The sequence below is a fragment of the Anomalospiza imberbis genome, chromosome 6 (assembly GCF_031753505.1).
Source record: "Anomalospiza imberbis isolate Cuckoo-Finch-1a 21T00152 chromosome 6, ASM3175350v1, whole genome shotgun sequence".
NCBI classification, from domain to species: domain Eukaryota; kingdom Metazoa; phylum Chordata; class Aves; order Passeriformes; family Viduidae; genus Anomalospiza; species Anomalospiza imberbis.
In genome coordinates, this window is record NC_089686.1 from 31,601,083 (window position 1) to 31,624,557 (window position 23,475).

Sequence of the window (23,475 nt, forward strand, 5' to 3'; positions counted from 1 at the left end):
TAGACTACCAATACATTTTCATGCAAGATAAGATGTGTAGGGAATATTACTACCTTTACTATGAGGAATATTTATTCTTACTCTTCTGGTGAACTAGCATTTTGAAATGTTTGATATCACATGTGTGCCCTTAAATGGGAATCCTAAATAAAGTAGAAGTGTGAATACAATTCCATCATATTATAAAGATGCTGGGTGCAAATGGCTAGCCATGCTCCAGTATACTTCATGATTCTTCCAGGATTTTTTTGGTATTGCTCAGGAAAGAGACCCTTAAGTGCTCTAAGTAGAAGAAAAGGTGTAGAAATACACCTTTAATTAGATAGGAGAAACAAAACTTTAATTTAAAAGTTGATTTTCAGGTCCATAGTTGCATAAGAACAATACTAAACAGCTTTTTATATTTTTGCCTGCTAGCTGTCAAAAATAGGAAAAGAATTTGACAATTTGAAAAGCCAGTTGAAAATCTACATTTCAAACTGCTACTTTAATTCAACTATATAACAGCTAGATTGTGACATTTTTATGCATGCATTTGCTGTATTCAGTCAAGTTTGCCAGAGCAGGAAGGCAGATTTTAAATTTCCTTGCTACACCTTTTTTCAGATACTTAAGTACAATAGAAGGTCCAACTTCTGTGCATGCTAGGGCGGATTAGTCCTTCTCAGAGGAATAACATGTAAGAAAGTTTTTCATCTTTTGGTAGGCATTCAGACCTTTCCTATTATCCATTATATTTCCTACACTCATTAGAAATGAGAAAGTATATACAAATTCTGGTGATTAGATGACAAGAAATGAATGTTTATTAAAACATTAAAGACTTCCTGTGAACAGGGCTAATCTACTATAATTTTTCTTTGTTAGTATTTGATTATTGAGTAGAATATTTGCTGCACTAGAACACATTACTAACCCTCAGCCAATAGTTCAAGAAAATGAAATAAAATAAAGGCTTAATCCTTACCCCTCCTGTTTTTTATTTCTCTGAATGCATTATCTGTTTTGTGAGGGTTATAATACACAATTTTTGTTATCACCAAAATTTCTGGCTCTTTAATAAGAATCATAGAAATAATTTTTGGACTGAAGTCCCTGATGTTGTGTTCTTGTTGTTTGCATCTGAAAATGTATACCTTTATTTTGAAATATGGTATGTATTTAAAACCATTGGTAATGTAGATTTATATCTTGGGAACTGTAGGAATTACATATTTTTGTGGTTGATTAAATGACAGGAAAAGTTTCCCAGCCACTTTCAAGGCTAGGCATCTTATCAGCTCCTGAGAGCGACTACCTTAAAGGAAATAATCTAATTTACCTGGGACATTTGGTTTGTTTATCATAGTTTCACTGACAAGTATGAATCTTCTGTCCATTCAATGACATTTGTTTACTGGGAGAAAAGTAGTGAGCCATGTGCAGTTTCCAGAGATGTAAGTTATAAATACTGTAAAAGCACAAATAAAGACAAGAAGATGGTCTTCTGAATCTTTTCTGTAGGAAAGTTTTTTATGAAACTGGAGGAGCTGGCATTCGAGCAAGGTCATTGTGGAGAGTAGAACCCCTTCGAATAAGGTACTGATATTTTAAAAACTTTTTTGGTTAACAACTTTTGTTATATTAATAGACATTTGATTGTTACAGACCCTTAATGCAGAATATATATTTGCCACACTTTATTATGTATGTTAGTAGGCTCTTTGTCAATAATAAAAAGCAATGTACTGTGATAGAACAGATTTTTTTCTGTCTCCCATATCAAAAGCAGCACTGCCTATGAGATATGTGCTTCTTTCCAAAAGTAAAATGCATTTCTAGTTTTACTTGGAATTTTATAAGCGTGAATGGAAATAAGAGCAATACCTACCCCTTGTGTATTTCTTGTTTTTTTGGGTTTTTAAGCAATATCTCCTTCCTATGTGATTATCTGTCTGTTATTTCCCTGCAAGTGAAATTTCAATATATCTCATAAGAGTATTTATGGCCTTTGATGGCCATCTGAACTGAATGTTTGTTTTACCCTTGGTGTCTTTGTGATTGTAAGTGAAATACTCTCTTAACTAACACAGATGTAGGATAATTCTGTGGAATGTCGAGTCCCCACTTAGGTTTAATTTATTTGTTTAATCAGTCAGCTAAAATACAGTAGTTAATTTACACATGTAGGGTTTTTTTAATGGACACTATATGTAACACCCTGATAAGATGGAAAGAGGGTGTAGAAACAAGAAGATGGAAGCCATATTCCTTTTCAGGGCTCCCTTTGCAACTGAATTAACAGTTTTGCACCCAATTTAAAACAAGTATTGTTATCAGAACAAAAAATGGAATATATATATAGCATATTCTATTTTCTGAATATCCTTTAAAACCTAAGGAAAAAATTCTAGTCTTACTTAAACTATTTTTTGATGTCTCTTATGTTTAGCTGGAGTGGAAGTAACATCAGATGGGGGCAGCCTTTTCGTCTTCGACATATTACAACAGGAAAGTACTTGGCTCTGAATGAGGATGAAGGAGTAGTAATATTAGACAGAGAAAAGTCAGACACAGCATCTACAGCCTTTTGTTTTAGAGCAACAAAGGTAAATAAAAGCAATGCAAATTTGCTCTGAATGTGGAGCACTCATATACTAAATATGTGTAAATTACTTGTAATTTCTAAATTGAAGCTAATGTTAGGGACTGTGCATTTAAAGTCAAATGTAAACAACCTGTGTCAAGAATAACAAAGGTTTCATAGAGGAAAAATAAGGGTGATTGGTAAACTCTAGAATAAACTAAACTCTAACCAGTTTTTAAAAAGTAGATTAAAACCAAATACAGTGCAAGATATGGTGGCTTAATATGAATACTTTAATAATTATAGACTTATTTTAGCTGGACACAATCTCATTAGAGTGTTACACGTTCCAGCTCTATCTGTCATAATTGAATTCAATTTAATTCAGTTCACTTGCTATTCTTTATGCAGTGTGCTGATAAGAACTGAACTCAATAAAATTTTTCCTAAATGTAAGGCAAATATAGCAGTGATTTCTAAACCATATGTTTTCAAATTATGCTCTTTAGTGAGCTGCTAATTGCATGTTATTAGCTTTTTCATCGTTTCCAGCTGGGAAAAAACATTACAAGGGAGAGACAATGAAGAATGATTATGGAGGTAGGCAAAATTAATAACTTTTTTTTTTCCTAGGATGTGAAAGGTTTTATAATCGAAGATGATTAAATGTTCTTTTTATGTTCTTTCATGATTTTACTTATAAATAGTTGCCATAGCTGTTACAATGGATTTTTTATTAACTAAAAAAGCACTAAATTTTGCACATAATTCTGAATGCAATATGATCATATAGAAAAATAAATCCTAAAGTGAAAAAGAATTTTTTAAATTAGTTATAGGCTTGATAAAATCTAGCAGTAACAGTCTTGACAAATGCTAGACTTTTGTTAGTATAAAAAATCAAATACTTCTTTTTAGCATGTTTAAAATAATGATGCTTATTAGTGTGACTGAATATGATATTTCATTAATTTCTATTTTAGCCAATCAAAATAATTGAAAAACTATCAGGAAATTTTCCTAGACTGTTTAGATTTACTTACAACACAGTTTTTCATTTTTTATTCAGTGTAAAGGCTATGCACTATACATTGTACATATGATGTTGTGCTGGAGCATTTATTACAGATGTAATTTTTTGCCATTATTGGAAAATCATTGGTAAGATTGTTGAGAATCACAGGAGTGCCACAGATACTGGTTAAACATTCAGTTAAAATTCCTCTGATGTACTCACTGACTAACTGGACACCAGCTGTTCTGCTGTTTTCCAATATTTTAATCTATGCATATAAATGTATAAATTTTGAGTATGTAAATTTATTGGTTATTTTAGTGGTTATTTTGCTGTGCCCAAAATGACTAAGCTGAAGTATAGTACGAATTTATTATGCAGGAGTCATTCATGCCTACTGTGTTAATACATAATATGGTTGTTAATGTACATTTTTATTTTAAATCCAAGCTCAGTGTCTCATCATCCTGTCCCATTTGTGCTGTCCTATACAGAAAAGAATTTTTTTACCTCATGATGGGGCATGAATTTAGTGCCAAGAATAAGAATTGTTATTTATTGTCTGGGCACATAAGAGCTGCACTGTCCCATGGGTGGAGGCATTACTGTTTCCATAGGTGAGGGGAAGAATTAAAGGTAACTTTTCCTAAAGAGAGAAAGGTGATATTTGGGAAGGGACTAAACCCCAAAGATTCACTTGGACTGTTAGGGGAAAAGGGCTCTTAAAGCGAAGTGCTGCTTGAGCACAGATTGAGGGGAAAAAGGACCATAGAAGTAATAGGTAGACTAGATATATATGCAGGTGGTTTTATCTTAATTTCTGCATATATGTACATGTAAACATTTTATTGATTCACTTTCTTAATGAAGAAACCTTTTCATTTACATGTACCTTAACATGTAAATGTAAGGTATGGCATGAACATGGCATGAATTCAGGGAAATTTCAAGGTATCTATCTAATGTCTTCATTCCAGCTGCATACAGATTCTTAAAAATAGGGTGCTGGATACCTGTCTGTTTACAGCACTCCTGTCCCTTAGACTAATAGAATAATTCTGATTGAGAAGGACCCTGGGCAGCCATCTAGTCCAGCCTTTTGCTCCAGGTAGGGTCAACACCAGTTCAGACCATGTTGCTTACAATAAGCATTGCTGCTGAGTATCCAAAAGGAAATTAAACATTTCTTCATTGTGCTATTATTTCTAGTTTGAAAGGGTTTTATAGAAAAAAGATATTATTTTTGCCAGAAAGCAGAGTTATGTGGCTATACAGGTCCTCAAGGCTAGCCAGGAGTCTGTAACACATGACTTAAATAGAGTCTTATTTTCCAGCAGTTGTTATAGACACCCTCTTGTTGAAAAAACACCTTCATCCTCAATACTGTTGTATTCCACTTCAGCAATCCTGTGTGTTCCTTGCTTGTCAAAACCTATGATTGCATTCATAGTGTATTTTCTTTCACTGTTTTTTTTCCTTTTGATGGATAACACTGGAATTTTAAACACTAATTTTAAATTATAAAATTCAAATTAGAATTTTCCTTAACATGTTTCTACTAAATAAGAACAGAAGGGAATTTTTAAAAAAGTTAAGGTATATGCTAAAGAACATTATGGTGTTAATTTCAATGAAAATAACATATGTAATACATGCCTGTTTTGCTTCCTAATTGCTGCAAACTAATCTTACAAGCATCAGAAACTGATGGACCACCTCCCCCTCCAAATTATATCTTTTATTGTTTTTAATATAGAGCTTACTTTTGACCAAGTTTTAAAATGTCAACCTTTATATTTTAAGGCAACAGATCTGTAATGCCTTGTGGCAACAGAGACAGCAGTTTCTCTACACCAGATGGAATCCTGTTTTGAAATGGGATGTTCTCATTCCAGCACAGTACTTGGCTCAGTATACACTGCTGAGGAGAATCCTGGGTCTACTTACAAATTTCCTTGAGACTAAACACAGTGGAAACAAAAGCATATTTAAAAATAATTGTTTCTTTTAATTTGTGTAGCCCAGAATTAATACTTTAGATTTCATAATTTATTTTTGTGGTGTTATGTACAATTGACAATGAAGAAGTTATTGGTATAATCTTGGTAAGTAACATTCTGACACATTAAAAAGTCACAGATGACTCATGCAGAAGGATTTGATATCATTTTAATATTACTGCCAACATGTAGCTGTCTTAGGGACTCAACGTGGCATTAGGATGTCGTAATAGTATGGTAGTAATCATAAAGTTTAATTTGGTTTTGTAATAAGGTCATAGGTATTGCAAAGGCTTTTACCTACATTTGTCTCTAAAAGTTCAAATACTTATTTTAAAATTAATATTTTATATTTTCCCAGGAAGCACTGCATTTCAAATGCAGTATTACACTCTTTTTTTCTACGTATTTTTTATGGGAAGAGAAAGTAGAAGGTGAAATGAAAGTAACTTTTTCTTGTCTACTGGAATGTACAAATATATAAAGCAAAGTATACAGTATATAGACCTTTTATCTTTTTCTTTTGTTGAATTGGAGTATCTATGGCAGTACTTTTAACACAATGACAGTGTGCAGTATCAAAAGATAAAATTTTAATTAGCTCATGAAAGTTAGATTTAGTAAGAGTTCAGCAGACAGGTTGTTTTACAATTCTTAGGTCTGTCTAAACAAGCCTTTAAGCTGGCAAAAATGTTTCTCCTACTGTGTTTTTATTATTGTAAAATCTTTGTAAAGAAAGTTGAGTTTATTTGTTCTGTTCACATTGCCATTCCTCATATTCCTTTTATCACGTAGGAATCTGTGATTTTTCTCACTTTCTAATTCTTGCCTTTCCTCTAGTATATTAAACATCTTTTGAAAATATCATCTTTGACAGCTTTACCCTCAAATTCCTTTGTTCATTCCATCTTTTTTTGTTTGTTTGGTTTGGGGTATTTTTTATTGTTGTTGTTGGTATTCTTTTCCTTTGCAAACTTCCAGGCCCATGATGTGATTTTTTATTTTCTTTGATTTAATTCACAGCCTGAGGGAGTTAAACTGAGATGAGGCTGGGAAGAGAGGATTTTAAAAGCCAAAGGGTTTGGATATTTTACTGTTAAGATATGTACAAATATCTAGATAAGAGAAGGTTTTTTCCCCATTCTCCCCCAGTAATCTTCATCTGACTAGACTTTTCAGCTGTTGTAAAATACACCATGTCTTTGCACACTACGATCAAATTACTTGGCTGAAATCCTAGAGAAGCTGGACAGAGTGCAAAGAGCAAAACATGATGAAGAAGAATTTGTGCTGTATTTTTCAAAGTGAAAACAGCCTCCAGGCCCCTGAAATAATTCTAAAAATTTACTTCTGAAATGAAAAAATTGGGTTTTGTTCACTATGTTTAGTGTTGTCAAAAGGGATCAGTATCTCTCAATTTTTTCAAAAAAGTAACTTAATTAGGATTGCTTCTTACCACACTGTGATTTTGTTATCTGAAATGTTCATTGATGCTTGATTATTGATGCAGACACAGTATTTGAAGAAAAAAGTTTTGATCTTCAGGTTACGATGTAAAGACAAATAATAAATTGCTGACAGTGAATTTGTTCTATTTTATTGTATTTTTCACTTAATGCTCTCACTGCAAATGTGTATTGAAATAGTTCATCTTTTTCTGAAGTGACAGTGCAGTCCACACAAATGTGAAATGACATGTTTTCCCCACAGTCTTGACATTGAAATGGTAGCTCCAAGTAATTTCATTCACCTTCATCTTGGCATTATAATGTTACTTGTTTCAACTGAAATTATTGTTGATATGTGACAGTTAAATTACACATAAACAAAAGCAGATTAGCATAAGATATAATACAACTCCCATTTACTCTCCAGATGTTGAACATTATATAAACTGAAATGAAATAAAAAAACATTGTTACACATATAAAACCAGCACAATCACATGTATCCATAACTTGCTATTACTGTTCTTATTCCTGAATTCATTTTTTAAAGGACAGCTACTTTATTTTAAAGTGCTGAAGTCTTAAAATCCCCCTGTTGTAAATGAAGAATAATGGGATTAATAAATAAATTTGGCTTAAAAAATGGGTGTTCCAGCCAAGCATTGAGCAATGTCTTTAAAAGAGGTTTGAAAGAATCCAAATCTTCTTACAAAGTGGAAAACTAAACATATAATTTATTTATTTATTTATACCAATAAATGTAAAAAAATTGAGACATGCAAAATTAAAGTAAATATACAAGCCAAATTGTCCTTTTAAACAATGAATGTTTTGTTTTTGATGGTTTTTCAAATCAGAAGCATTATTCTAAGCAAAGTATGTACCTGTATATACAAATTATAAACAAAAAATTATTCAGTATAAAAATATTTTAACTCCATTGCAAAACAGGTTTATTTTTATTTTTCATGTCTAAGCTAAAATTCAACAATTTTGGCTACATAGAGTTCTACAGACTGTTAAACTGAAACTTTACTTATGTCAGTAACTCCATCATTGAATAGTTTAAGATAATAATTTCAAGATTCTTTTGTATGAATTCACTGTAATGAATTTGACTTGATTTTTCTTGCTTCAGATTTGAAATTAATCTTAATCACTGTCTGAAAGATTAATTGGTTAGAAGCTGAAGTGATGTGAATTGAAATTTAGCTGCATCTTAACTGCAAAAGTAGCATAAATATTGTTCAGTGTTGTAATATGTATCAGTATAGAATTTGATGCTTTATCCTATTCCAATACAGAGATTAAATACCAGCTTTATTTTATCTCCTTAGGAGCTGAAAGAAAAGCAGGAATCTAGTCTCAAACGTGACATTGATGGAATGGGAGTCCCAGAAATAAAGTATGGAGATTCAATCTGTTTTGTCCAACATGTGGCCACTGCCTTATGGTTGACTTACAAAGCACAGGATGCTAAATCAGCACGTTTAGGTCCCCTGAAAAGAAAGGTACTGTTTGGGGGTTTTTTAATTATTTGTGAAATCAGTTTGAGAGTTTAATTGCTTTGTGGTCTTATATTGAAGATATGAATATTTCACTCTGAAAATGAAAACAGTGATGGATATTAAAGTAACCATGTAATTGAAGAAAAAATGTCATTAAGAAATGTATTTAACCACTTTTTTTCTCAGAAGAAATTATTAGTTTGTACTCAATTTTTTTTATTTGTTACACCAGTAAAAGACAGAAATTTCTGTTTTGGATAATTATTTTAAATCTAAATTTAGCTGTTGTAACTGGTGTAAACTAATAAGTCATCTAACATTCACTGGTGTTTCAGAATTTTTAAATTAATTATATTATTTGAAATGGCAATTAAATTTTTCACTTAAGAAATGGCTTAGAAAATAATCAAGTTTCTTAAGGGATATTAGAGAATAATTTCCTCCCAAAATGTTAGAGGTAATTGTGATATGACATCAAGAAGGTCTTTCCCTGAGTCTTTTGATTTTAGGGTACAATTACATTCTTAATTAGTGGCATATGACCTGTTATACCTTCAAATTTTATGTTCATATATCATCCAGTGTTAAGGGGTTTAGTACTAGCTTCACCTAACTTCGTCATTACTAAAGGATTCCTTTATTCTCTGTTTGTGGATTTTTACAACTTGAGCCCATCATTAGAACATGAAAAATAAAAACCAAAAAAGTTCATTACTGAAAAGAAGTTGGAATTCTTCTTTAGTTACTTGCACACAGGTACAATTATAAGAGAATATCCATACACAAGCACTGCAGTACAGAATGATGCAGTGCTCCTCACACTTCCCAGGCACAATCCCATTTATTCATAAGCAGCATGCATGGTCATCATCAATGGGCAGTGAATGCCCAACCCCTTCACTTTCTCAGCAATCTAGCTGATCAGAGAAATTCTTTAAATGCCAGTCATTCAATATTTTATTGATAAAAAATTAAAACACACAATGATGGCCTCTCCCTTTCCCACGCCACAACTGGCTATGTCATTCTGTTTCCTCTGAGAGTCCAATTTTACTTCTTGAAAAGGCAATGTGTAGATTCTTCTTCTGTATTCAGTGAAGATCTTTACAATAGCTTCCTGTGGCATTCAGTATTTTATTTCTCCAGTTTTCTGTTCAACAGCAAGGGACTAAAAGAACCTTCATAATTGCCTGTCACTTTTATTCTCCTTTGAAATTGTTTCCTTCATGTTCAAAGACTTCAAATCTTTTGTTGTCCTCTCACCTGGGGAATTCTGTCTTGTTAAGTGCCTTCAAACAGAAGAAAATCTAAACCTTATAGCTTCATGCAGTTGATATTCCTGTGGAGGCAAGAAACTGTTTTTCATACCCTGCAATATATGATACTAGGCTATAATCTTGTAAGCAATTTGAGATATACATCAGTTTAAATTTCATATAAAATGAAATTTATATAAAGTTTCATATAAATGTATATAAATTGAAGTAATTGCTTGATATTCATCCTCTGCCATCGTGTAAGGTGGTTTTCACTTTTACTCACTGTATTCCTTCTGCAGCTGGCCTGCACTTTTTATAACACGACTCATTAGGAAGATTGAGACGTCCCTTGTTTTTGCAAGAGGCAAAGGATGCTTTTCTGACATAACCTAGCTATTATCACCGTCAGCTTCTGTAAAGCCACAGGAGAAAACAACTATGAGATTAGTTCTGTTATAAAATACTAAAAATTCCTGTAAAGCAAAAATTTCTGTTGTTTGTCTTCTGTTATTGGTTAGTTCATGTATCTAATTATTATGCTAAAAAATATGTAAGAAATTCTGGTATAATTTTTGAGGCTTTTTTTGCATTATTTCTGCCAGAATTTTTATTTTTTGTCTCTCTCTCTGAGATTGTGGTAACCAAGGATTCCAGATTTTGCCAGGTAATTGTGTTCCATCAGTATTGCAGTCAACATCCCTCCACCATCCAGTGAGAGAGGGATGTCTGTCTTTTCAGTTTGCTTTGTGCAAGCAGTGAACTCCTGCAGAGCTCCAAAATGCTAGAGCTCAGGCAACAGAAAAACACATGCTACGTGATTTGGATCCACACTCTGGAGGCCATTGCTCACAGTGGTGGTCAGTGCCTTGAGGTACTTCTACAAGCAAGGCAGTGCCAAATGCCCCTTTTTATATGCAGAGAAGTGTTTTGTCTGAGGAATTGATGTAGCCAGTGCTGGATGCTTCTCCCTGTGATGTACTTCCTGGAATCCTAAATAGCACTTTCCTGCCATTGTGATGTTTCTGGATAATTTAGTTGAGGTTTGGGTTGTTTGTTGGTTCTCTGGTTAGTTTTTGGGTTTTTTGGGTTTTTTTCCTTTGGTCAGAGAAATAGGAAAGATTAGGTTCTTCCAAAAGACTTTTCCCTCACCCACACTGCATACTTAGGAAGAAGAGTGCATATCTACTCTACAGTAATGAAAATGCAATTATTTTGCAAAGCATGACAGCTTTAATACCCTGTTAAATGTTTTCACTCCTGTAGCTCCAAAACCTGGAGCTGCATACAATGGCCTGAGGAAACATTCTTCAATTGTCAAATGTTTTTCTTACTAGTTTTGTGATGGGAAGAGTAGAACTTACTTTTAAATTTCGAGACCTCAAGACCTTCTCCATGGAAACAGCGATATTTAAGCTAGCCAAGTCACCCACAGTGTGATCCTATATAAAGATGTATCTGAAAAAAGAGGAAAGATGGCCCAATTTTAAACTATTCTCCTTTAAGAAAATATTATTAATGCAATAATTCAAAAATATCTTCCTAATATTCTCCATCCATATTTCCATGGATTCTGCTGTCTAGATAAACTCAGCATGTTTGAAGGAACAGAGCACATATGTAGTGTAGATTCTGCCAAGCATAGAAAAAAAAACCACTTTCCAGTGCTTTGATATACCTATATGCTACTATGTACAAAAGCTGTTGGTAAATAATTTTCCCATTTGTGTCAGCAACCACCTGTATAATGTTACTTGTTTCTTTGTTAGCTATTCATGCCCTCAGAATTATTCTGCTAACTGGGAAGGTGGGTTACAAATTTTTATTAACTCAAAGCTAAAAAGATACATTTTTTGGTGGAGAATTCAGTAGATTGCCTCTTGAGCAAAGAAGCAGGATAACTCACATTTGCTTCAAATAAAATTGATGTAGGATTTTAATGACTCAAAATGACCAAGACTTATTTTTGTGAAACCTAAAAGTGATTCTAGCTTTCTGTGACTTTGTGTGTTTTTTCAAAGTGAAAGTTTAAAATCCCCACAAAAGGATCTCTGTTATTGCTTGAAGTTCATATGATGTTCATTTCTGGTTCGGATAAGAATACAACACATTGTGTAGAAATAGTTAAATGACTCAGAAGTTGCTCATAAACACTATTGCTCCTTTACCAGCATTGTAATATTTGTCACACTTTCATAAATAATGTTTAAGAAAGTGAAGTTCCTCTTTCCCTGAGAGCTAGAATATAGAAAAAAATGAATTTTTTTGTTACAACTTGAAAATGTTTTTTAAGGGTATCTTTTAAAATGAATTGTGGAAGAATAAAAATACATTATGTTCTCTTCTCTGAATAACTTATGTGAGACTGAAAAACTTGTAGTTCTTTAATGGGTGTCTAGATAAAGTGATTAACAAATCTGTATATATGCAAATTACTTTTTTTCAATGCAGTATTGAAACAAATAAAAAATATTTAAAAGCAAAAAGTGTTTTTAAGTAATTATTGTGATAATTACTGACTCCCAATAGGTTATATTACACCAAGAAGGTCATATGGATGATGGTCTCACATTACAAAGATGCCAGCGTGAGGAATCCCAGGCTGCTCGAATCATTCGCAATACTTCAAGCTTATTCAGCCACTTTATAAGGTAGTTGTTACCCTGTTTTTAATATTCTGAAATTATAAGAATTTCTCTAAGAGAATCCTTATGTCCTACTTTCAAGTATTTGACTTTAAAAGCCATTAGAAATATATTTTTACTGATTAAAATTTGAAATTTTGATTAGTAATGCCATTAAATAGATAGAACAGTTTATGTGAGATTATTTACACGAAATCTAATACCTTGAAGCCAGAAGCAAGCTGGATCATAATCCAGGTTGAGGAAAACATGCTAACTGATCTTAGTCTAACTCTGTTAGTGAGTATTCAATGATACCTAGAACTTTGTCTAATTGAATCTATAAGGAGTTTTTAATTAATTATTTGCCCACCATATGAGCCTGTGTTTAAAACATTATTACTTCAGTATCTCAAGAACCTCCACCACTCCTTTGTATTTTTTGGGCTGAGGATATAAAGCAGAGCCACCTTTGCCAGTAATCAGTGCCTGCTAGATGATGCTATTGATAGTAGACTGTGGAAAACTGGATTATCACACCAGACTGAGAAAATACTTGAACAGAAAAAGACATTATTTTACTGACAACGGAGATTCCTTGAAATGCTTTATATTTTCAAATCCCACCCTTCTTTGTTTACTATATGGAATAGATACAGAAGATCTAATTCATGGTTAGGATTACCTACTACTTTTGTGCTCTTTTTCCAGAAGGCTGTGGGTGTATAACTTCAATAACTGCTACTGTTATTGCACATCACACCTATAACCTTAATGGGATTTAAAGTATCTAAACAAAATCAATTACTGCAGTAAAAGAACGTTAATCTCTTTTTCTTCTTTTTGCTGAATTACATTGCTGCTTCTTATATATATATATATTTTTTTTTTTTTTTTTTTTAACACATTCTCTCTGTTTATATCAGCACAGAAAGGGAAGTATGATTCCACTCCAGAAAGCTATGAGTGCTGGGCACCCAAATAATAGATGTTTGAATGATGTTCAGTTGGGATCATCCGTTGCTTATATTCACATATCATACACGTAACAGGACTCGATTTAGGTACCAAAAGAGAATAGGCTGCCACATAATATTGTAAATTACAGTGGGAAAATGATTAATGCTGCCAGTCTTGTTGTTTTCCATAGTGGAAACAACAGAGCACTGTCACCCAGCGCCCTGCCTGTTGAGGAGATGGCTCAGACTCTGCAGGACCTGATCACTTACTTCCAGCTTCCCGAAGAAGACCTGCAACACGAAGACAAGCAAAACAAACTTCGCTCACTCAAAAACAGACAAAATCTATTCAAGGAAGAGGTATAGACAAAGGGATTTTTGCATTGTTTTAAGTGTAATGTCTCACAAACTTTGAGAGAAATCTAGATGTATGCATATTATCATGTAGATATAGGCATATGATCTATAATGTAATGTAATGTTCCTAGCTGAAATATCTATATATACATATATATATACATACATATACATACATATATATATATATATATACATACATATACATACATATATATATATATATATAAACTCGTCACAAGCCACACACTCTGTCATAAAATTTGATCTTAATACTTCTGAGCATATTTAAAAGGATCTTATTTTACAAAAAATTCTTTTTCTCTCTGTGAATTTATACAGCCTGGATACTCCAAATGTATGATAAAACCTGGGTCAATAATGGATGTTATTTCTGATGTCTTTTCTGTCCTGTGAATCTGCCTGTAACTTTTTATCTCTAGAAACTCAAAGAATGCCAGTTTTAGAGAAAGTTATGTATTACATAATTGTTGAATTGCTCCTCTCTGAAAATGGAATAACTGCATTTTTGTAGAAATACTAAACATATTTTATGATGTGTTTAAACACATTTGAATTGTTTCCAGGTTTTCAATATCATCTGAGTATGCAATCAAAGGGAAGTTGCAAATATCTTGTAGTATTTAAAAGTCTTTGGTTTACAGAGATTTTATTAGATAGTAAAATTTCCACCTTTTTAATCAATGAAAATTCCTTTTTATCTAAATTTCAACTATTTTTTCCTTATGCAAGGAAAATTTTATTTAAAAAGAGTGTCCTTAAAAATCAAAAAAACCTTTATTTTCAGATTTTTAGTGTTTATTTTTCATAATATTTAGCTGTGTAAGGAATCATATGGAATCATTCTCTAAAACTAATTCTTTTTATACAGAAAAATACGTGCTCAAATCTTTTGAGCACAATTGGTTTGCTGCTTGGTATTTTCTTAATTTAAGATAATGCAACCTTCCAATTTATACTGGAAAAAGTCTTTAAAAAAGCAATGACCAGTGCTTTTTCATGTACAGTTCACTTTCCTCTCTGTCGTATGTGTTTAGGGAATGCTGGCACTAGTTCTAAATTGCATTGATCGCTTAAACGACTACAACAGCACAGCTCATTTTGCAGGAATTGCAAGAGAAGAACATGGTGGTACATCATGGAAAGAAATTTTGAATCTCCTTTATAAATTGTTAGGTAAGTTCTTCAAAAACCTACTAATGTAGAAAAAACCCCAGAATAAGTGTCCTTGGTATCCTACTTGCTGCTTCACCACCAAAGAATACTTTAAGTATTAGTATTGAGTATTTAGTTTATTATGTAAGTCACAGACTTTCTTCCATAGAGTTACTGCTATTTAATACAGATAAAAGAGTTTATTGAGCAATGATAGATCAGAAAATCAGATCTTGGGCTGGAAAAATTCTGTGAAGCATGTCAAAACTTTTTTTTTTTAATTTAAATGTACCTGAGATATGCAAACAGATGTGAATTATTATTTTAAAAATTAGAAAAACTGGAAAACAATCTTTTTATACGAAACTGAAGAAAAGTCTAAAAGCAGTAGTCAGGTCTGCTCAATCCATTTTTGTCACTTGAGGCTAAGATTTAAATGTTAATAAGAATAATTACATAAAAAAGAAAAAAATTTTCAATATCAATGCCAGATTTTCTAGAGCACTGCTATTCAAGAGCAAACTGCTTCTGTGTTGTAGAATGACCAAAATTATAGAGCAGAACAAGTATGTATATGTGTATTTAAATTTCTTATTTGATACCTAGTTTATGTTATTCCTCATTTAACAGAATCTTGTCTTCTGATGGAGATTAAAAACATTCTATTTTCATCACAAAGGAAGGTAGTCCTGATCCATAGGGAAACAAGGAAGTTGAGAGTCAGGACAAGAAAAAAAGAAACCAGGAGAAGTGCTTTGAGGCATGAGGTTATTACATAGAACAGACATGCAGGTGCTTCTGATGAAATCTCATTGCCTTAGAATCTAAAAAGTTACCACTTTTACTACAGTCTTATGAGTTTACAGAAAAATAGGATGAAAAGAAACTCTCTCTAGTACTCTTTTTTCAGATTTTACCTTCATTTTTATCCACAGATACATTTTGAACAGAGTTGTTCTGATGTAATATTTTTTGTGCTTCATAATAAAAATCACTGACAACTGAATACAAAAGATGTATTTTTTGTTACTCTTTTTCCCCTATGATCTATGACTTCTAGAAGAAAGAAAACGAACAGTGTTGCTTGAAAGGCTTGAATGTTGATGAAGTCTGCACTACTGAAAAACTAAAAGCTGTGCATTCTACAACATTGTAATCAGAAAGTAGAACTAAACACCAATATGCCTAATCTGCACTTGACCTCAAACTTCTGCATATGATCTTCCCACACTTGCTAGGAAGAAACAGAAAAAAGAAATGTTTCAGCCCCATGATTTTAACCGTGCAAGGGTGCTGGATAACTTCTATTTCTATTTAGCAACAAAAAAAACATAAACAAAACTTTTTTTTGCTGAGATTCTTGTTTATGCAGGAGACCCCCTTCAATTTCAAAAATGATGTGCTCCTTAGAAATTATGTCAGTTGCTGATATTCAAAGTAGTGGAAATTCTAATTCTTCATTGCAGTAACATATATGGACTTGTCTGTTCATTGTTTTATCGAGTTACTCTAAAAATTGTGTTAAAATATATATAATAAACTTTGTTGATTTAAAAGGGAAATCTCCTGTTATAAAATGTTACCTTGTGTTTTTTTCCAGCTGCTCTCATTCGTGGCAACAGAAACAACTGTGCTCAATTTTCCTGTAACCTTGATTGGCTAATCAGTAAATTGGACAGATTAGAATCTTCCTCAGGTGAGACTCACTTTTACAATGTAAATTAACTATCAGTCAATGCATGTTTTACATTACTTACATCGCAGTTTTCCTTGAAGCCAACACATATTAGAAAATAAATACACTCTTGGGGTTTGGTTGGTTTTTTGTTTGTTTGGGGGGGTTTTGTGGGTTTTTTTTGTTGTTTTGCTTTTTATTCTTTTTTTGGGAGGTTTTTTTTTTTTTTAATTGGCTAAAGTAATATGTTTAAAGAGATATATGAAATTGTTTTGCTTCAATAAATTTGTTATAATAGTACTACATCCAGTCAGTGTTGACTGTGACCCTGATGAATTAAGGGATTGGATCAAACAGTATCAACAGTGGTGTACCATGAAATGACATGTATTTGTGGCATGCATGTAAACCCCGTATAGATGGGGCTTATAGGGTTTTTTTACAGTGAAGTATTCAACAAAATATTGATATACTATACAGAGCTCCCTTTACTTCTTCCATTGAAAAGAAGGAGCTAAACTTGCAAAAGTGGTTTTAAAGTTGTGGCTATATTCAAAATAAAAGAAAAATTAACATTTTTATTATGCATTTATTCCTAATGGAATGTTCATATCATTACTCCTTAAAAGTTGTTTTGTTCTCTTTTTAGGCCAGAGAAAATATGCCATCTTGTAAGATACTCCTTTACTGAGCTTTTAGGTTGTGTTCAGTGGTGCAGGTGATTTAATGACAGCATTGTTTCTGTGGCCTTCATACAGGTATTTTGGAAGTGTTGCACTGCATATTGATTGAAAGCCCAGAAGCTTTAAATCTAATATCTGAGGAACACATCAAATCCATTATTTCACTGCTGGATAAACATGGGCGCAATTACAAGGTATGTTTGGAGAAACTAAGGATGTAATGTTAATTTTACAATAATTTGTGGGGGGGAAAATAGATGAGAAATGTTTACATGGAAATATTTGATTTGAATATCTTTAAAGGAATAAAATAACCTTAAAGTACATTTGCAAAATTTCTTTGTTGAGATTAAAAGGATGTTTAATATATAATTGCTTTTCAGCAATTTTCAAATACCAAAAATTTGTATGAGAAGTAAGCAGTTAAGAAATATTGGTAACCAGTCAGAACTTTTGATTTGAGAAAATGAAGTATTCTGGTAGCTGTAAGAAAGTGGTCAGAGTACCTTGCTTTGTGATTCAGGGCTCTGGAAAAGTAGTGGTCTACCATTGCATCCGCAGATATAGAGAACTATATCCTGCAAAGTCATTCCTAACTTGAGTAATAATAATAGCAGCAGAAAAGAAAAAAAAATAAAGTGAGAAATCAGAAAAATAATCCAAATATCTGAAAACACAGGTGTTCTGAAGAAAGAAAAAAACCCTGAGTTTCCAGAAGATATACTGGATGAAATTAATTTAGACACCAATATGCAATTTATTATGATAGAAGAAGGTGAACAGAGTTTCTGGCTGCAACCAGGATGACATCACAACACAGACGAAGATATAGGTTTTTGTGTGATTTTCTGATGTGAGTTTCCTTCCTCAATTAAAATTTTATTTGAAAGACTGATAACCCCGAGGAAGAACAGAGAAAGTTTTTGTGAGCTGAAATTGCCCTTTCTTGTAAATCATTAATACAGAGACCCTAACCAGCTACAGATGAAGTAAAGGAGAAAATAATTTTTAAGCAGGGTTAAGGAGTATGAACTGATATAAGTAGGCAAAAGAAAAAAAGTTGAAATTTCAGCAGTAAGTTTAGCTTACTATTTTTATCTCTTAACAAGATTACTGTGTTATGCCAGTCACCTAGAAAGAACCTTGTGTCTGAAACATTTCAATGTAGATCTTATAGTGAGAACTTAGAGCAGAAACAGAAAATGTACACAGGAGAAGAATTATACTGGGTAATGGATTTGTTCATTTCCATTTGTAGTGTCTTTGGCTATACCTCAGCAAGTACTGAAGAGTGGGTAGAAAGAAATAGATTTATCTGTTATTCCACAAACAGTATATCTTGTTCTCCTGCTAGATTAGTGATTCTGTTGAGATTTAGGAAATAAGAAAAATAATGAGCAAAATAGTCCTGGAAATTATTGAGTTGAAGGCCTTTTTAAATTAAAAGCCTTCTCTCAGAAAGAGAGTCAGCCTATTCACAGAGATTATTTAAACATTTTACATATAAAATCTGAGTTGCTGGTAATCATTAATGTTATTAAGATGCTTTACAGCTGAGTACTGCTCAGAGGTTATGTTGTTCTTTAAATTATTACCTCTAGCCTCTGCTAGATGCTTTCTGCCCAATAGCAGAGGTGGAAGAAAGGAAACTGCTGGGACATAGAAAAGTGTTTAAACAAATACCTTAGTGTAAGCAGCATAAGCTGTTAATGGCTTTGTGTTCAGTTCACTAGTCAGACAAGAGGAGTAGCTAAAATGAGTTATATTCTGTTGTTTCTGGAGTTGTACAATAGTAATAACACAATCAATGGTGTGAAGATGTATCTTTTGTTGTGGAGGTGGTGTAGCACTCTAGACTGCTTGGGCTCATTGCTCAAAGACTGTTTGTCAGAAGTCAAGTATACATTGAAGCTTCTCTGTGAAAGTGTGCAGCTTTGTTCCTCAGCATTAAGCAACACTATGTTACTGTGTTCTCTCTTCCAAAACTCCTGCTCCAGTACTCTGGAAGAATGATATCAATCTCTTTCAATTTTCAGACTCAAGTTAAAAAAAAAAGGAGAAGAAATCTGAAGTTTTAGAATAACATTTTTCTAAAATTCTGTTTTGCTTTATAGTGAGCTTTTAAAGCATCTTTCATTTCATAAATAAATTGATTATTTCTCAAATTGAAAACATTGTTTCCAGAAGAGACTCAAAAGCAGTCACATTACCATTGAGAATTATCCACTAATTTTGCACAATATTTTTTTTGGACTGCAGAAAATTTATCAAGGAACTTCATTTTATATTCAAATTTTTATTGAAAATTAATTAAAAAGTCTTAAAGAGATGGCATATGGCTGTTTTAACTGTTTTGTCTGATCAAAATGAGAATGAAGAATCTTAAAGGAAGGTTTCTGATGCATTCTCAAACCCTGTGCTCTGATTTTATGTTCCACAAATGTTTGATATCCTCTATCAGTAGTACAGAATACACATGGTACAAATATGTGAAAAGTATATAGAAAACAATAATGTATATTATATCCCTTCCTTTAGGCCTATTCTGAGTGTAAATTAAGCTGACAATTGAATAATAGTGTCTGTTCCTAGCTACCTTTATCTTACTAGTTCTGATTTTTCTTTTAAGGTTCTCGATGTGCTTTGCTCTCTCTGCGTCTGTAATGGAGTTGCAGTCCGTGCCAATCAAAATTTGATCTGTGACAATTTACTGCCCAGAAGAGACTTACTTTTGCAAACACGTTTGATTAATGATGTGACAAGGTATAGTGATATGTTATATCAGAAAAAAATTATTACTGTTATATTAGAAAAATTTGAATTTCAATTTAAAAAATTGAATTTTTATCTTCAGTAATTAATTGAATAAAAAACTGTAACCTAAGAAATGTCCCAAAGCTTTCAATATTGAGAAACACACCTTATGAGGTGATAATATACTATGTATTGACTTCTGAAAAAATACATTTTTTACTGACAATATGGCATTTGTATGGAACCCGGGATCAAATATAAATTGCTAATTTGTAAGCTGCTCTAAAATGGAAACATGAAAGTTGCTTGTTTCTGAGTCAAAACAGGGCGCAGAGTATGTAAACATACTCTGAAGCATTTGTGTGTTTTAAGAGGGATTTGATTTCCTGGCAACCTCACTCCTGGTTTTTTGATTTTAGTAAATGATCTTGTCATTTCCCTTTTGCCTGTAAGTTTTTCAAAGCATGGAACCTTTGCTTTAGAAGACAATTCTACAGCAGCTTTATTAATTTATACATAAGGGTTCACTTCAAAAAATATTATAAACAAAGCATGGGTACCTAAACTTGTATCATAATTGTAAAGTGAATTTGACAATTATACAGCAATATAATTCCTATGTTACACTTTATGTTTACACTAACTGGCCTGCATTTTCTTTCTTAGCATAAGACCAAACATATTTTTGGGTGTTGCTGAGGGCTCTGCACAATACAAGAAGTGGTACTTTGAGTTAATAATTGATCAGGTTGATCCATTCTTGACGGCAGAGCCCACCCACTTGCGCATTGGTTGGGCCTCTACTTCAGGTTATGCCCCCTATCCTGGAGGTGGAGAAGGATGGGGAGGCAACGGTGTTGGTGATGACCTCTACTCTTTTGGGTTTGATGGCCTTCACCTGTGGTCTGGTGAGTACTTTGTGAGCTACCACTGATTCTTGCATTTAACATTTATTTACATTTATCTTCCATTTTTTTGTATATATAACATGCTATTTTATAGTGAGCTACATTCAGAACTCCAGGTTGTCAAGAAGGTATTTAGAAGTTCACATCAGACTTCTTGTCTGAGATGTTAGCCAATATTGAATTATACCAATTAGACTTTTAGCAGATTGCCTCTGTTTCCATGATTTGGACCACAGAATGGCATTTTCCAGATCTAGACTTAATTTAATCCAATACTGACTTAATTCAATCTGTCCAAAATAAATGGATGTATTGATCTCAAATAAATGAATTCTCTACAAATTGACATTTGTATTATTATTTTACTTTGAATCTACAGTTGAAAGAAAATGATAGTTATCTTTAAAGCTGTTGATAGATCCATTTATCAAATTGAATTAAAATTTTGGCAAATAGTTTCATAAATTTTTTGTCAATAAAAAATAATAATTTCTATGCTACTGCCAACTTCATTATTTTGGTCCTTGTGTGTGGAGTCTTTAATTATGAATTATCATATTATTTTTTCATCCAGATTTCTCTTCCATGCCCAGTAAATGATGGTTATTTTTTAGCTTGCCTAATGTGTAGCTTATGTTTTAACATGCAATTTTCAAGGCATGTAGACAAAATTGTTAGTTTCCCCATTTTTCTCAGTGCCTTTAAATGCCATATACATCTAAGTATTCTTTAATTGCTCTGAAAATAATAGAGTAGGGCCATGCAAATGAAAGGTGTTTTAATGAATGTTTATATTAATACACTGAAGCAAATTTTATTATATTAATACTAATAATTCATAATCTGAGAGTGTTTCCTTTGTCAATTAGATTAACATTGTTCTAGTGTTGGGTTTTGTATATAAAATGTGTGTGCAGAAACAAATAATTCAATATTTCAACACTACTGAACAATTATCCAATGTCAGAAATAATCATTTTTCAGAGAAGACTAGGAGGCATCCATAACATACTCCATTAGAAATTGCTGAATAGGTAATTTTAAAAAATTAAACCTGCTTAAATATTCTGATTCGTAGATACTTTTATCCTAGGTCGGGTACCCAGAGCTGTAGCATCTGTCAATCAGCATTTATTAGCATCTGATGATGTGGTTAGCTGCTGCTTGGATTTAGGTGTACCCAGCATTTCATTCCGCATTAATGGACAGCCTGTACAAGGAATGTTTGAGAACTTCAGTACAGAAGGGTTTTTCTTCCCTGTTGTAAGCTTGTCAGCCGGTGTAAAGTAAGTACGACTTAATTTTAATTGTTTCCGTAGCTGTCTTATCGCACAAAATACTGTCCAAATTCTAATATGATTTATTTGGTTTTGTTGCTTCAGTTCTGCCCAAATAGCAGCTGGAAGGAAGGCAGGGAAGTAATGATTTGTTCAGTGATGATTTCATTTAAAAGAGACATGTGAGCCTGTAAACTATTTGATCAAGTCAAAATGTCTGGACAGTATTATTTTATGGGTATTTGGTGACCTAGGGAAAATTAATTTTGTTTCATTCCAATTATCAGTGAAAAAAGCTTGTTAGAAATGCAGAACCAAATTTGGCACTAATTAAGGTTCTCACTGGCTTTCTCAGCAGGGAGTAAAAAACCTAAATCATCATGAAAATTGATACTGTGTTCACAGTGGGAAACAGAACTGATGAGAAGCAGTTCTGGAATCTCTTTACTGACGTTGTCCATTTCTTACCTCTTCTATAGCTAAAATACTGAGATTCAAACTTACTGTATACAATTTGTATGTTTGTCTATGTTCAATGAATTCAGAAAATCTCCTGAAGAATCAAACAGAATAAAGGAGGGCTGGGAAAGGTTTAGTAAATCAATTTCATTTATTCCCCAGGAATGGCCCTAGTATGTAGCTGCATTAATATAAAGCTTTTGAAAATGTTCATTAATTTTATTCTAAAAATGTGTCAAAACTGGTGTAATTATTTTCTTTTTTTTTATTCTTATTTGATGTTGCTTTTATGTTTTATGAGAGCATTTTCCTTTGTAGTTTATAGTAATATTATAGCTGATGTTCACAGCAGATGTATGTGGTCATCTGTGTCTATTACTACGAGAGAAAATACTTTTACATGGGAATCCTGAGTTCATGAGTGAAGGAGGGTGTTTTGGGGTCTTTAATCTTTAAAAAAATGTAAATAAAATATGTTGATCTGTTCTAATATTCCTATAGGCTTCTGTCACCCCATCACAACATATATAGGACAAATTCCTAAAGATAACAGTCTCTTTTTTTTTAACATTTCTGTGTTTGTTTACCTCTAGAGTTTGCCCACTTGAGAACCAAAGTATGCAGCTGGATAGTTTTTGTCTTTGTTGTTTTTCCTGGTATACTCTTGAATTTATATGACAAAGCTATATTTGAGGAGAAAAATAACATTTTAGGGGGTTGCAAGGAATCTTGGTTGTCCTTCTGAAACTCATTCCCAGTTGTAATATTCAGTATAATATTGTTTGCTTTCTTACTGTATTATGGGTTTAG

At 32.6% G+C, this 23,475-nt stretch overlaps 1 protein-coding gene across 9 annotated transcripts in view; it reads left to right on the forward strand.

Moving 5' to 3' along the window:
- RYR3 (ryanodine receptor 3) overlaps positions 1-23,475 on the forward strand; it is a 198,371-nt gene that overhangs the window by 62,188 nt on the left and 112,708 nt on the right. For all 9 annotated transcript variants that reach the window (XM_068193076.1, XM_068193075.1, XM_068193079.1 and 6 more), the window contains exons 9-19: positions 1,504-1,578; positions 2,432-2,588; positions 8,367-8,540; positions 12,323-12,444; positions 13,568-13,736; positions 14,792-14,930; positions 16,510-16,605; positions 17,343-17,461; positions 19,897-20,030; positions 20,688-20,929; positions 22,023-22,215. In XM_068193076.1, the coding sequence (XP_068049177.1) occupies positions 1,504-1,578; positions 2,432-2,588; positions 8,367-8,540; positions 12,323-12,444; positions 13,568-13,736; positions 14,792-14,930; positions 16,510-16,605; positions 17,343-17,461; positions 19,897-20,030; positions 20,688-20,929; positions 22,023-22,215 (1,620 nt within the window). The remainder of the gene's footprint in view (positions 1-1,503; positions 1,579-2,431; positions 2,589-8,366; positions 8,541-12,322; positions 12,445-13,567; positions 13,737-14,791; positions 14,931-16,509; positions 16,606-17,342; positions 17,462-19,896; positions 20,031-20,687; positions 20,930-22,022; positions 22,216-23,475) is intronic.